This window comes from Aspergillus terreus, genomic scaffold (genome assembly GCF_000149615.1).
Source record: "Aspergillus terreus NIH2624 scaffold_2 genomic scaffold, whole genome shotgun sequence".
NCBI lineage: Eukaryota > Fungi > Ascomycota > Eurotiomycetes > Eurotiales > Aspergillaceae > Aspergillus > Aspergillus terreus.
This window is the reverse complement of record NT_165925.1, coordinates 2,054,737-2,069,785: the sequence shown is the minus strand read 5'-3', so window position 1 is coordinate 2,069,785 and position 15,049 is coordinate 2,054,737. Positions and strand designations below refer to the sequence as shown.

Genomic DNA, 15,049 nt, shown 5'->3' with positions numbered 1-15,049 from the left:
CGATACGATTCTAGACCCCGTCATCGCAGCCGGGACGGTGATGGCTATCGCCGGCGCTCATCAAGATCACCACCCCCTCGCCAGGGCAGACATGCGTACAGAGACCGCGATCGTGAAGGATATCGCTCGCCCGAATACTACAGCCGAAGCAGGAGTTACAGTCGCAGTGGCAGCCGAAGTCGCAGCCCTCGACGAGGACGCCATCACGGACAAGGAAGCAGAGAAGTGATGATGGATGGGCTGCCAGTGGATATGGCGGAAGAAGACGTTGGACCCTCCTCTCCTTTGAGATTTCATTGTTGCTAGGAGTGTAGAGAAGCACTCCTTCCAATCTCGTTCTTAATGGCAAGAGGCTAAGATGTGCTTGTCACCGGTGGTCCCGGTTGGCTTGCTGAATAGATTTCGAAAGAGCTCCATGACGGTTATCGTATTGAAGGCCTTGAAGAAGTTCGTGTGATACGTGACCGACAAACCAGTATGTTCCCCCGGTTCCCGTTCCACGACCACATTCTGAAGCTCGCAGAAATGTCCCGCCAGCTTGGATTCCTTCGATTCCAGAACATCAGTTTCTCGCGCGCATTCATGGAACAAAATTTTCCCAATATACTCCTCTACGGCCCAAGCGCCGGGCCAAATGACCGCGGTACCAAAGTTCGCATTGCGTTCAGCCGAGAACGAGAGGATCGTGTACGTGCTAGAGCTGAGGGTGACTGGGTCTGCAAGATGGTGCGTGTACCGGACATATTCTCGGGTAACAAGACCGGCTAACAGTAATCAGTGTTCTGTTGTCAATTACTCCACCCGACAAAGGTGTTTTCGCTGCCAAGCTCCTCGGCCTGGTTCGTTTCACCTGCTACTTTTCGCTGCCAATACTGACAACAGACTAGAATCTGGCCCAGCAGGACCCCCAGGTATAGCTGCCCCGAAGGTGGAGAACCATGGCGACAACGATGCTGCGCCGGAGAACCAGGCTTCCCAGTTCCTTCTCTTTAGAGGATTGGAATCTTCGGTAACAGAAGAACTCCTGGCCAAGGGGGTTGCAAAACTATACCGGCCGGCTTCTGGTGACAACTCGGCTGGAAATCAGAAGAAAGGCGCCAAAGTGGCTTCTACCACGGGCGATTCCAATCTGGGAGCACGAGATGGTTCCATTCGTCGTGTGCTGCTAGTCCGGGACCGCAGAACCAACGAAAGCTGGCGGTATGGCTTTGCAGAGTTTGCTACAATCCAGGTATAAAGCTAGAGTCTGCCTCCAAACACTTTCGGATCTAACCATTTACTCTTCAGGACGCCCAAGCCGCTGTTGCTCGTCTCAACTCATTCGAAAAGTTCACCATCTCCTCCAGGCCAGTTCTTGTGAGCTATATCCACGCTGGTGTATTCGTGCCCGTGATCAATCCCAGTGCAAGCACAGAGAGGTTTACTTTTAGCCCTTTGAACAACCCTTCGTTAAAGCTCATGTACTGGGATGAAGAGGCCTATGTTACAGAGCTCACCGTGTCCACAGCCGACCTCGATAATAACCAACCCCAGCAAAAGAGCGACAAAGCGGGCCAATCGGAGAATTCCGCCAAAGCCAACAAGGACGCAGATAAGGCGAAAAAGAGAAAAGCCGAGTCATCCGCGGCTGCAGGCGCCAAGAAGCTTGCAGTGCCGTCCCATTTACAGTTCTGGAGCAATCGACATGCTGAGCTGCACGGAATCCAAAAGAAAGATGCAGACAGCGGTGCTGGCGATGGAGCAGATACGCTCGAAGCATCTGCACCGCCAACCCAGTCTTACGCGGATCTGAATCGGAATTGCTGCTATCTGTGCATGCGGCAATTCAAGACGTCGGCGGAAGTGAACCGTCACGAGCGTCTAAGCCAGCTCCACCGGGGAAACCTGCAAAATGAAGATCTCAAGGCAAAGGCAATGGGCAAGCTCATCAAACACGGAATCGTGCAACAACCACCAGAATATCGCGATCGAGCCCGGGAGCGTCGTAAGGCATTTGGCAGCTCCAAGACCGCCGCTCCCAAGAAGAGTGCGCCCCCGCCGCAGGAGGAAGAACCACCAGTCGAAAACACATCCAAGGGCGCTTCCTTGCTCAGTAAGATGGGGTGGTCGGCTGGGTCCGGCCTGGGTGCTCAAGGAACGGGCATGACCGCCCCCATTGCTACAGAAGTTTATGCCCAAGGAGTAGGACTGGGAGCGCAAGGAAGCAAGCTGGGCGACGCAACCGAAGAAGCTGGTCGCAACACGCGCAACCGATACGACGAGTTTTTGGAAAAGACGAGACAGACCGCGCGGGAGCGATACGAACAGATGGAAAGATGATATGCGCTTGTATTCTACTGTACGATAAAACCAATGAGACATGACATTATACACAGGACCAAGTAAAAGAGAAGAGGGGTATTGTCTTATATACATTAGGCACACACATCTGCAATATCCACGCGAAGCCCATTTTCATGCCCGCATCCGACTAACGCCAATAATCGATCCATGCAGATCCAAACAACCCTCCACTACTTCTCCCGACCATCCGCAGTCCCCTCCTTCTCCTTCTTCAACTGATCCTCAAACTTCTTCCCAAGCACACTGCCCACCCACTGCTCAATCTCCTGCTCGAGCTGCTCATCCGCCCCGGACACCTGGCCGCCGTCGCTCTCAAACCCGCGCCGCACATACCGCCGCATATCGTCCACGCTGTCGATATCGAACGCCCACAGCGCCGCGCCCGTGCCCATCATCCCGAACGAAAGCACATTCAGCGTCGCCAGGTTGAGCGCCTCGAACGCCTCCGCGCCGCCGCTCACGTCCGGCCGGTGGTACACGGAGCTGGTGTAGTACGGCGGGATGGAGGCGCGGAAGCGTCTGTTCAGTGCGCGCCGTGTCGACCACAGCGAGAAGGTGAGGAAGGCAAGCCCGCCGAAGAAGAGCTTGTATTTGGATTGCGGGTTGAGGAGCTTGAATTCTAGGTCTGTCGGGCGGGAGTAGTTGGGTTCTTGGGGCGGTTGGGTCGTGGATTGTGGTGGGTTCGGGGTGGGCTGTTGCGGTGTGGAGGGAGCGGGTTGGACGGTGTCTGGCGGTGCGGTGGGCTTCGAGCCCCGGAAGAAGGAGAACATGGTACTTTATGGGCGAGAGTTGGGGTTCAATGGTGTTGAGGATGGTCGTGGATTACGGACTGTTTGCTGTGGAGAAATCCCGGCGATCGTTGATAATGGGATCACGTGATTTACACATGGAGTATAGATTGCTCTGATGATAATGGGAAATATCTACTATCGCAGGTTTTGAGCTATTAATGAAAAGATGAATTGATCCCCAGGCCATTTCGTACATCCAGATTGTATATGCGATAAACGCGCCGGATCTGCTCGCCGATCCAGGCCAGCTGGTCCTCGGGGAGACACAACTCCGGCGAGCAGAGGTTCGTCAGATGAAACAGGACATGCCAGCCGCCCAGGAGCGGCGCGGCCTGCTTATGGGCTTGGGTAATCCGCCGCGTCTCAGCCTCCGGGTACTGGATGCCGGACGGGCTCAGCTGGAGCGACTCCGTCTGGCTGCCGAGAAAGTACGGCACCGTACCGCAGATGTCTGTCGCCACGACCTGGATCTGAGCCGTAGTCGACTGTATTTTCTCTAAAGTATCAGTATCTGGAGGGAGTCGACGCAGACAATTCAGCATGATGTTCTGGACGACGACGCGCGACTCGCGGTAAAAGTTCCACGTCGATGCAATCCACTGATCGGCGTAGCAGTCGCATCGGCTACGGTAGATCCCAGCTGCACGCACGGACTCTGGGATGATAGAAGCGGGGAGCGGCTTCCAATACTCGGGAAGCATGTGCTCCCATGCGGAGAGGTGGCGGTTGAGGGTGACCGCCCTGGTGTAGATGTCGCTGATTTCCGCCACGTCGTATGTGGCCGGGTTTGCCGTTGCGAGATTGTACGCCCCTCGGAGGTTCACAAGCTCCGATGTGACTGATGTGAGCTGGGATGAGGGGGATTGGGGCACGAGTGGCGAGAGCGGCCACACGTTTGGGGTTTGGACCAACGGCGGATGGGACAACATGGAGGTTTTGATCTGCAAGGGTAAGTTAGCTGTTGCTGGCGCGGAAGATACGGGAACATTACAAGTTGTGTTTGGATCGAGTTCGTCATAGTGGTGGTGTAGTCAGAGTCTAGTCGCCGCTGCCCCCTGCTGTTGAGCAGCGCAATGGCACCGCGCAGGTGTGCTCTTGCGGGAAGTCTACCATCTTTTATTGCGGCGAACTCCTGCGCAGGCGTCAGCAGTGTTCCGATAGCGTGTGCGGTCCGTATACCTCATATGTAGAAAGCACGAGAACCGTCATGAGGATCTCATCTAGATGATCGTCGACGTCTCCCTGCAGGGCGATCCTCGTTTTAGATATCGCTCTCACGAAGAACTGTTCCGCTGAGCGAAGCAAAGCAGGATTTCCTGACCAAGCAGCAACGGAAAAGAAAGAGACCGCCAAAGTACTGAGATGCAAATGGGACCCCGGCGGGGTGTTAGAGTAGGACTCAGGCAGCAGCTCCATGAACCCGTCCCTGATTAAGGGGTCCTTTGGCAGATAGAGATACGAATTGAAAAATATGGAGGTAACTGTATCCTCCAGCGGAAAATAAAGACTGCCTGGGACACCGGCTGATCGAGCCTCGGACAGAAGTGGGTATCTGGGGGAGACAGCGGCCGAAGTAGACGCCGGGGCGAAGGGCACGGCCGACGGCGCAGGCGTCGGTGAGACTGAGACTTCTTTTCCGCCATGGCACCCTTGACCGTCAGACGGTGAAGATGAAGCCTTGCTACCAGACCCGCTGTGCTTCTTGCGCTCAAACGCCGTACGCTGCCGCAGCATCACGTCCAGCGGGTGTGGATAACCGGGACAGGACCGGCCCGTCCGAATGCATGCTCTACAGTGAGGGCGGGTTTCATCGCACTGCGATTGATCAGTCGCTGAAATGGCACCACAGCAGGTATGGCTCACTTACCTTGATGTGTCTCTTTCGACAATTCTGGCACCCAGTGCTTGGTTTCCCGCGATAGACCATGATGGGGTTGCGTCAACAATATGATTGCCTAAAGACGGCAAGTGAGAATCAGTTAAGGACCGTTCTTGAATGAGGAAGCGGAATTGCAGTAGGGATGGAATGCCAGATCCATAACTGGCCACTGGCTGAATCTCATCCACGCAACATCAATGCGACGATCAGGGTCTAAGGGTCTGTTGTGGTCCGTGAGATCGCAATTGTACTCCGTATCTCCGCCAACTTAAATCCAAAAAAAGCATCTCTCACGTGGCTGCTGAGTCATTGCATCTTATCGCCGATAAGGGCTTGGGTATGATGTCATAGCATCATAGCATTCATGTAGTAGATAGAACTTCTATGCTAACAGAGAGCTCCCAATGCTTCAACAAGTACAACTAGGACCACATAAACAACAGAAAAACAAGCAGCAAAAAGTCAACAGCTCCGAAAACAACAGCCATCCATCGCGCATTATCATTAGCCTCGTACCAATTCATTCCATTCAATAACAATCATGCGACTCATGTCAAATCATCAAGATCATAACGCCATAACTCATCAATGCAATCAGATGCAATGCGGATGATGCGTAAGTGCTCAAGCTGGTTCAATCAAAACCATCTCGCTCCAGCATGTCATTACCTTCGCTCGTCGCGTGGGTATCTCACTTCATCGAGCCCGTCGTGATCAACATGTCCGCCCGCCCAGGCCGATGAAAACGGTCAATTCCAAGATGTTCTTTCCCGTCTCGACCGACGTAGATCCCAAAGCCATAAGTCGGATACTCCCTGTCTCCCGGGGGCGCCATTACGAGACGAGTGATCAAATCCGCTTTACTTCTCGGTTCACGGAGCAGCTTGTCCGATAGCAAAGGGCTCTGGTAGAGGAAGCTGATCTGATCGGCGAGTGTGGTAATAGCATGGGGCAGATGGCGGCATCGTCGGGGCCAAATAGCCAGAAAGGACACTGTGTATATCGCACAGAACGCTACCAACGCATAAAAGGCCGGCATGAGAGAAGCAATGCGGATTTCATCATCCGTCGGGTACCAGAGAGCGATGAAAACGCCACCAGCTAGGATAGGGAGCGCGCCGGAGAGCATAGAGACCAGGGAGATCCAGGCTACTTTGTAGTGCTTGTTCAAAAGGGCGAGGACGGTGACTTGAAAAGGCAAGCATGATGGATATGACAGCAAAAGGCTTCGCTCTGCTGTGGCGCCTTCAGGGGCAGACAAGGTAGCAAAGGGTTGGAGGGCTCGAAAGTGGACGTCAATATGCTGCCAAGAAAGGAACAGCAGGTTGCCGATGAAAGCGGGAATAAAGCTGTATAGAAAATTCGAGGAAGAGAAAGCGCCGGTAGACGGAAGGGTCGGCAGCTTCGGGGGGAATCCGCCTTGTATGGCATCGTGGATGAAACTGACGACCACGAAGGCAATGAAGAGGGCGGCGATGATAACCGTCCACGACAATACCAACGGTCTGCGCAGAAACCACGGAACCCAACGGTATCGAATGGCAGGAGAGTACAGATGCCCATCGCACGCATCCTTTTCAAGACTTCCCTGCTGTTCGACATCGTATGCGACTTTCGAAAGACCATGTGGCTGCTTGGCGCGGTTCTTCTCCAGACGATGCAAAGACGGAGTCCCAATAGGCGCATCAACTTCTCCAATGCCGTAGAAGATCTCCGAACGGGTAGACAACCTCCAATATCCCAGTCGCAGGGGCCTGGGGTCAAGCGTTTCACCAACATCAGGGACCGTTTCCGAATGCTCAAAATCGTGCAGGATGTTTGATCGCTGAATGACCGAGATCAGGTCCGCCAGGCAGACAGGGTCCCACATTAAGCCCGACCAAGTGCGAACAAAGCGGAACATGAGCATGAGCAGGCCGATTGTAAGCAGCGCGTACACCGCGACAAGTGTCCAACCAACAGCAATCACCGCAGTCCATCGCCACACTCCCTGACCGTCGATCACAAACCATTTCGCTTGGAAAAAGCAGCTGAGTAGAGGTATCGCAATCATATTCGACAACCATATCGAAGACAGTGCGAGCCCAACGACGGGCTCTCCATGCACAAAGTGAGATAGGTCAGGCACAAGGAAATTCTGCGACAATACCGGCATTCCCTGCAGAACACGACCAAGTGGTCTCTCGGACGCCATGATGGCGAAAGGAATCGTCCGATAGACCGCGGCCTGGACGACAAACGTCCAGATGGTGATAATGACCGCGAGAATCTGAGGAAGGAACTCGACGACAAAGTATCGCGCTCCGCCTTGCCCGTGATAATCCCAGATACCCTGATGTTTCTCGGACCAGACATTGCAGAAAGCAATGCCAGCGATCATCAGCAAACAACACAGAATAACCAAGGCCAGCGCCCACGGCCGGAGCACCGTAGGCACGTAATCCAGCGGTGGATAGAGTAGACTGTCATCGGGGGGATCCACCGGCACGAAGGACTCGATGTCTACGGAGTTTTGAGGCGGCCGATCGACCGGGGTTTCTTTTGTCTGCTGTGGATATGGCTGCTGCGAGGATGTGGCCCTAGATATCTCCGGCGCACGACGGAAGTAACCGAGCTCCTCATCCCACACGACATGTTCTCCTGTCGAAATACTACTCGCGATGGAGCTCTGTCTCCCCAGCTGCTGTTGATCATCATCTCGCGTGAGTTGGTTGATCGCGAAACGCAGATAGGGCGAATCGTCCACCCCGGGGGTGGGAGGGCGCCCCGCGTAGCTGTCCGAAGGAAGCTGATGCATCGCGTGGTCCGCTACGGGGTTCAGACGGACGGAACCCTCGTCCGTCTGTCGCATTGTTCGTTGCGCCTGTGATGTGCTGGGTCCGTCGACGTCTGGAATGTTGACGGATTGTTGAGACCGGGAAACAGGGGCCGGTGGGACAAGATTGGCTCGAGAGACTGCAGGCGATGCTGTTCGCGAGACTGGATGGGAATTTGGTGTAGCATATCTCACGATCGTGAGTTGACTACTACCGTTGCTGGCGGACCGTGAGCTTGTGTGACGATCGGAGAACGAGTAATAATCGTCCGATGCGGCGATGGACTGTTGCGATTGAGAGTGGTGCAGCTGCGGTCGACTCGCTGAGTCGCCTAGTTAGCGCACGTTCCTGACCGAGCGATCCCCACGAGGCATTGAATTCTTCGGAGAACTTACAGCTGACAGTTCGCAGGCTCACATTCCCAGACCCCGGAGCCAGCATGACGGTCGACCACCGAAATATGTATGCACCGAGCGCTGTTGCAGGGCAAGTCCGCTGCACATTCCTGGGTGCCGATAGAGTTGAAGGGGCCAGTAAGTCCGCCAGGGACACAAGGAGGCATAATCTCGAGACTTGCGAGAGTTGAGCGTGAGGTGGTTGGGACTGTTTAGAGTCCTCGATTCATCCCAGCCACCGCATCGGCCCAGCCACCACGCCATGCAGGCCCGATCAGACCCGATTCAACCGCTAAAGTGGCTTTCGACATGGCTGCTGATGACTGGAGATCGACGACGTGGTGTAGATCGTGGTTGGATGCACCTTGCATTGCAGTGGGATTGAGTTGGAGGAGTGAGTTGGCAATCCTGGTTGAAGTGGTGGATATGCGGCCCGAGCCAAACCCAGAGCACCACCCGCCTCTATATTTACACCGTTCTATACCTCCACGGAGCTGAAATCTTCGAAGTAACCATGAGAGTAGTCAGTCATCAGTCCATGTGACACTCTAATTGACAACATATCTATAATCTGCAAAGATAATAATCCATAGTACCCGTGTCTATAGAACGGGCTCAAGAATTATACAGAAACCCGGCAATCACTCCCCCCCAACCACCAGAATTCTCTGCCTCGGTCGCAACCTGGTAGTTCCCTTCGAGAATCATATTGGCGGCGCTCTTCGTGTTGGTCCCATACAGATACAGCGCCGTGGAGTTAAGCACCTGGATGGCGTTCTTCTGACACGCCCCATTGCAACCCCCGTTGTTGTTGAAAAACGCCCAGTTGCACCCGCCAAACAGGAACAGATCTGAAGACTGGTTGATGCGCTCAAACAGCGCCATCCGGCAGGTCGCGTCGTTGGGCGCACACTGCGCAAAGTTGGGATCGCTGGTCGCCACGTTGTCTGCCCAAGGCGCAGGCGCCAGAATGTTTCCTGGCCCTTGCCAATACGGGGTTTCGCTTTGCTGCAGCGCGGAGAAAACGTTGCGAGCGGCGTTGAAGTTGTACTGATATAACGTGTGGTGTTCGAAGCCCGTGCCGACAAGCCAGGTTGCGGCGGTGGCTTCGACGAGGAGACCGCGGCCGGTGGAAATCACTTGCTGGTTCTGGCCGTCGAGGTCGTGGTCCGCGGTCCATCCCCACATGTTCTCGATATAGGCAGACGACGTGCTGCTCAGACGCAGCAGACCCCAGGCAGCTTTGCAATCCGCAGCGGACCCTGTACATTGGCTCTCGACCTTGCTGCCGGCTGCACCGCCGATACGGAAGTGAGTGTTCCAGAGTCCAACATCGCCTGGAGATTTTCCCGAAATGCTTACGACGACCTGGTAGCATGGTTCGTTAGGACCTCTGGCATGAAGGGCCCAGTCTGAATTGACTCACCATCTGACAACCGGGTAGGATATCCGCGACCGTGAACAGCATGTCGCTGATCTGGGCTACACCCACATCGCCTGGGTAGCCCACTTGCACCATCGTTCGAACAGCAGTTGTGCTCTTGAAGTTGGCACCGACTGCGCTGATGGTGGAAGCATAGGGATCCCCAATGATCCGAGTGCCCGAGGGGATGAAGATCGTGTCCGTGACAATGTATGTGCCCGCAGGGAAATAAATGAGCTTGCAGTCTCTATTCTGGGCCAAAATCGCATTGATATTCTTCGTGTCATCTGTCTGGCCGTCCCCTTTCACCGGTCGATCGGGCACAGACTTGATGTTGAGGACTTCCGAAACGCTATACTCCCGATAAGTTGGCGGCGCCATAGTGAAATACTTGTTTCCGGAGAGCAAAGAAGAAGATCGGTTTGTCTGGACCATTTGGCCTTCCACTCTTTGGATCTGCCCTTGGTGAGGCGGGTACTGTATACAATGTTAGCACAATGTTTTCCCCAGGATGGTTGGCTACCCTCACCAATGTTCCATGCACCCAAGTTCCGGATGTGCGCCCGGAGAGGACGACTTTATCCCCCAGCTTAACTGTGTCTCCCGAGTTCTCCACGTTATCGAGGATAATCGCGTTGCCGGCCGAATGCGAGTCGTTGGACGTGATGAATGTGCGCATGTTGGACCCAGTGGAATCGATGACCGTCAAAGACCCGGAGGTGGAATCCGCTTTGATTGCGACATCTCCTGCCTCAAAGCTACACCCGAGGAATACAATATTCGTTCCTCCAGCGATAACCCCCGTCAACGTTCCTCTGAACTTCAGGTTGCGAAATACCCATTGCTGTCCACTGAGATGCATTCCAACTGCACCACCGTTGAATGTCAAGTCAGACTGCCAAATGATCAGCACCCTTATAGAAGCAATGAAGAAAGGACAACAAGATGAGTGTTAGGAAACATACCACTATGATATTGCTGTTATAGTCATATTGCGTGGTAAGCCCAACATGATTTGACCCTTTGGTCGGCATGTTGAAGACAACGTTTGTCAGCTGCGTCGCTTGACTGACAGTCCAGTCAAGGAGAGTAAAATGCGAACCGGCGTCTACCTCCGTAGAATCCAAGACCACATTTCTAATCCCCATATAAAAATTGACCGTGCCCCCGTAGTTGGGATCCTTCGCATAAATCATATGGTCACCCGCTATCCCCTGACCCGCTTTCAAGATGGGCGGGTTGGCAGGGTCACCTGTGATGACAGTGCCGACATATAGCTGCAGCGCTTTCTTCAACTGATAGACGCCACTAGGCAGATACACGATGGCAGGCTGCCCGGTCGTGCCCATCTTGTGGGCGCTGCGAGGCGCGCCCTGGGCCGGTCCCGCTACACACAACCGCAGAGGTCAGCTGCTATTCCCCGTGGCCAAGGATTATATGCTCGTTATGTCAGGCCATACCTTCAATAGCGTTCTGGATCGCCTCTGAAGCATCAGTCTTTCCTGTGTTGTCGGCGTGAAAATCCGCCACGACATTCCGGAACACGGCATATTTCTCCTTGTACTCGGGGCTCAAGAAAGAACTCTGCCCATTGTGTTCGATATGTTCGTACCAGTATCCCGAAGAGCTGTTGGTGGATGAGCAGCCGACTTGCTGGCCAATTGGTGGGTGAACGGCTGGTGCTTGTGCCACATGGAGCCATGGTTTTATCTTGTTGTCCTTTAATGTGAATGGGATGCCCCTGCGAAGTCAGCAACGGCTCAGATATGTATGGGAATGCACTTACGACGGACGAGGAGCATAATCACGACCTGGCGCATTCAAATATTCGAGAAGCGAGGCGGGAGGAAGCTTTGCCCATGATTGTAGTGACAAGGACATTAAAAGCAGTACACCCAATGCAGATTGAAAGAACGCCATAGCCAAATGCGAGGGGAAATGAGCGGATATATGCAATAAAAAGATAAGAAGGAAACTATACAAAGCGAATGGAATAAGAGAATGTCCAAACCCTTCTTCAGAACATATGTCCCAATGGCTCTAGTGCTTTAACCAACAGAGTCTGGCACTCAGACTGGGCCAGAATAAATTGACAGAAACGAGCCCAGACGGTGCACAACGCGTGGCCGGAGAAGAAGGTGGGCAAAGCAGACGCGTCAGGCGAGGATCTGTTCTTAGGTATTTATGTACTCTATGGTTGTCCCTTGTCCGCAGGCACATGCATACTTCAGCTCGGTCCCGGTATGGCGGGCTGAATCAAGGCCAGTCTCCTTCGCGACCAACGCATGGCTGGAATTCGGGTTGGGAACTGTGGACCGAGATCTGATATTTCCAGAAACAATGCTCTAGTACAATCCGGTCTCAAGCCCCGCCCCTTCTAGCCCGCGGTTCTGAGTTGGCTGTTCAGTGCCTGGAATGTAGTACGGCAAAGAAGGGAGGTTTATGCCAAACGAGGTAACCATGCAGAAACACGGCAATAAAGCCATCGATTGCACGTAAAGAAACCGTTCCAATTCTATTTGATTAGGCTCTTCATTTGCCTATCGATTTTTGCAGTTATCCATATCATCCCACTGAGGTGTGTACCCGGTTGTGCATACCAAAGACGGCAGACGCATCAGCGGATCAACAAGGGGTTAAGTCGTGCGAGAGACAGCAGTCAGCCATAAGTCATGTGAAGAAATGTTTCGGTCAGCGTAACTCGTCGTTTCCTTCCCATCAGCTCAATTCCCCGTTTGATTTCCGTACTGAACCCATTTAGGGATGGGAGTCGGGTCCAGCTCTGGACGGGCCTCATTCCTGATCGCACGGCGACCCGAAGAACCCTATCTGCCGTCGCGGATCATAACCCTAATTCCACAGGATTAGAGCAGGTCTGTATCAGTTATGGCAAACAGAAGAAATGGTGGCCTGACTTGCGAATATTTCCAGCACCACCAATACCGAACCCGACATAGCGTTCCTGGGGCGCCACAGGTGCAAGCTCGGGGTTCTTCACACTATCCGTAGGAGCACACGACCGTCGCATTTCGCGGACCAGCAGCGGGCGCTGATCATCGTCGGGGGCGAGTTTCGCTTTGAGCCAGATAGGGCCCTTCCAGAAGCCAGGCATGGTAGGGAAGCCTAGGCATCCACCACGCTATGAAATGTAAGAAGCAATGGGTCTCTGACAGAGCGCAATAAGCGTCGATGATTCGTATACTGATTCAGGAAATAGATGGTGTTTTCGCAGTTGTTGGTGTCTCGGGTCCTTTTGTACGAAGGGCGATGAAAGCGAGAAGACGACAGATGAGGGGAAATAACTCAAAAAGCAAAGTGCGATGCGCAGGCAAATAAATAGCGCACTCTTGAGCCGTAGGCATTACAGGTCGCCGTAGCATCATCGAGCTGTGTGCGACGGCACCCTGCAGTTTGTAGGCCATCCATCACATGAGAGGTTCAATCGAGTGGGATTGACCACGGACGCCAATCGGAAGAGCAATGCCCCATGGATAGTCGTCATGGGACATGGGGGATTTTCATCTGCAAGGTATCGATGGGGTTTACGGCCCAAACTGCTGATTTCGCGCTGCAGCGGTTCAGACAGAAGGCCAGAGGTGAGATTTGTGCAGCCGAGACAACCTTATTCAAGGATGTTCGTGATGGCGCCTGTTACTATTGGCTTGGGTACTGTCAAGCTTTTATACCTCACAGGAATCCTCATGAGTGATGGAAGTGAGGGAGCATGTAGGTAATGTACTGCTTATGGTATATAGAGGTCACTACTCCCAAGAAGTTGGACCTATATCTATAACTGACCCTGATCGATGCCTTCAGCAGTTCGCTGACTGGATGGTGACCATCCGACGGGTTGATCGAAGCAGCTTCAGCCCATGTTTGGCTTCATGGTGTTGATCCTCCGCTAGTGGGAAGCCCGACAAGACATAGGGCGATCATTATGGAAATTATTCTCTTTTCGACAACGCCCGAGCTCAAATTTGAGACAAATACCATCATGGCAGTGTTCCATCCGAGCAATTAGGATTAGAAAGTGTACTCGAGGTTCATCTGCACTGATAGTCAATCACCGAATGCCCTGCAGAGGGCGTTTTGCGGTAACGACAACGGACCGGAGGGACCTGACCAACTACGACCCCAGTGCGCCATCAGAATGGGAGCCACGCCATCTGATACGACAGACACGGCACGAAGCCCATAACACCTAACAACGCTCAATCGTGGAATTCGGTCCCTACCGAGTCACCTGTGTTGCGGATTCGTTGGGTACATAGTTTCGAATCATTCTCCTGCATCTAGACCGACCCATAATCTAAATCCCGTGGTGGATGAGGGGGATTCCTTCACCTTACCCAAAAGGCGCTGGGCCAGAGCTTCCCAAGGATACTCCGTACTCCGTGCACTGGGAGGGATTAATGAGGTGGGCCTGGTTCCTGTCCCATAATTTCCTTGAATTTGGTCCCTTTTTGCTTCTGTGGGAGAATCGCAGATGCAATGGTAGAGTCCCCTGGGAGTAGTCGATCATGCACCCAAACGGGACCTTGGCTAAAACGGTTCGGTGGTTCAGATACGCTTAGCTTGCGACAAGCTGGACCCGATCGGTCAACGAAAAGACCGAAAGTGATGTGTATTCAGGGATGGCACGGGAATCACAAAGGTCCATCGTCGGATAAGCAAAGACAACAGTCTCCGCAACGAGGCACCATTGCCGGTCTTTGTCTGGTCGGGCTTGTATCGCACTGCCAGCCTTGGCAAGCGTAGGTTACTCGTGGACCGTGGGACTCGACCGCATCGTGATTGTCTGTGGTTGAACGAATCAAGAGGCCTTGTGCAAATTTATCCGTCTTGCACTCACTCAGCCACCACGAAGAATCGTCCAGGGGAGAGTGAGGATTGCAGGAAGAGAGGAGAGGAGCTTGAAGCTTGCGGACTGAAAACGAAGCTACAGCAAAAGATCAGAATAATCTTCGAAAGGGGATAGAGAGTAGATGTAGAAACGTCAAGCGTGGGAGAACGAAGTTGTAGTGGGTGTATGTAGATGATTGTCAGTCAAAGTAAAGAAATGAGGGCGGGATGTCACTGGACGTCAACCCCGTTATGCTTCTGCCTCTCCTCCTCCTCCTCTCCATCTCCTCCCACACACTCTCTTTCTCCCTCTCTCCCCCCTAGTCACTCATTCCTCTTTTCTTCCCTCGCCAAACAGGTCGAATTATTTCTGCCTGGCGCTGGTCCCTCTCAGAAACTGGATTTCTGATTCTTTCCTCTCTTTCGCCCCCCATTCTCCCCCTCCCGTCGGGGCAAAGCGATGTCCCCGTTAATGCTTTGAATTCCCCCTTAGACACGCACCACTCGATCGTCATTTGACGGCGTGTCATCCTCCTCGCAGTCTCCTTCGACACCAGACC

At 53.5% G+C, this 15,049-nt stretch overlaps 4 protein-coding genes across 4 annotated transcripts; 1 reads left to right on the top strand and 3 right to left on the bottom strand.

Annotated features, from left to right (window-relative positions):
* Positions 1–477: 477 nt before the first annotated feature.
* Positions 478–2,319, top strand: ATEG_01724 (putative G-patch domain protein; the record flags this gene model as incomplete). The annotated part of the gene is made up of 4 exons (XM_001209089.1): positions 478–726; positions 779–839; positions 888–1,231; positions 1,288–2,319. The coding sequence occupies 4 exons, from the start codon at positions 478–480 to the stop codon at positions 2,317–2,319; spliced, it is 1,686 nt and encodes a 561-aa protein (XP_001209089.1).
* Positions 2,320–2,513: 194 nt separating this feature from the next.
* On the bottom strand, positions 2,514–5,061 carry ATEG_01723 (uncharacterized protein; the record flags this gene model as incomplete). The annotated part of the gene is made up of 4 exons (XM_001209088.1): positions 2,514–3,086; positions 3,329–4,075; positions 4,314–4,949; positions 5,002–5,061. The coding sequence occupies 4 exons, from the start codon at positions 5,059–5,061 to the stop codon at positions 2,514–2,516; spliced, it is 2,016 nt and encodes a 671-aa protein (XP_001209088.1).
* Positions 5,062–5,704: 643 nt separating this feature from the next.
* On the bottom strand, positions 5,705–8,270 carry ATEG_01722 (DUF3433 domain-containing protein; the record flags this gene model as incomplete). Its single annotated transcript, XM_001209087.1, has 2 exons — positions 5,705–8,151; positions 8,225–8,270. The coding sequence occupies 2 exons, from the start codon at positions 8,268–8,270 to the stop codon at positions 5,705–5,707; spliced, it is 2,493 nt and encodes an 830-aa protein (XP_001209087.1).
* Positions 8,271–8,839: 569 nt separating this feature from the next.
* ATEG_01721 (glycoside hydrolase family 55 protein) lies at positions 8,840–12,759 on the bottom strand (the record flags this gene model as incomplete). The annotated part of the gene is made up of 9 exons (XM_001209086.1): positions 8,840–9,592; positions 9,651–10,124; positions 10,177–10,542; positions 10,613–11,034; positions 11,108–11,388; positions 11,434–11,498; positions 11,701–11,815; positions 11,874–11,955; positions 12,543–12,759. The coding sequence occupies 9 exons, from the start codon at positions 12,757–12,759 to the stop codon at positions 8,840–8,842; spliced, it is 2,775 nt and encodes a 924-aa protein (XP_001209086.1).
* Positions 12,760–15,049: the final 2,290 nt, after the last annotated feature.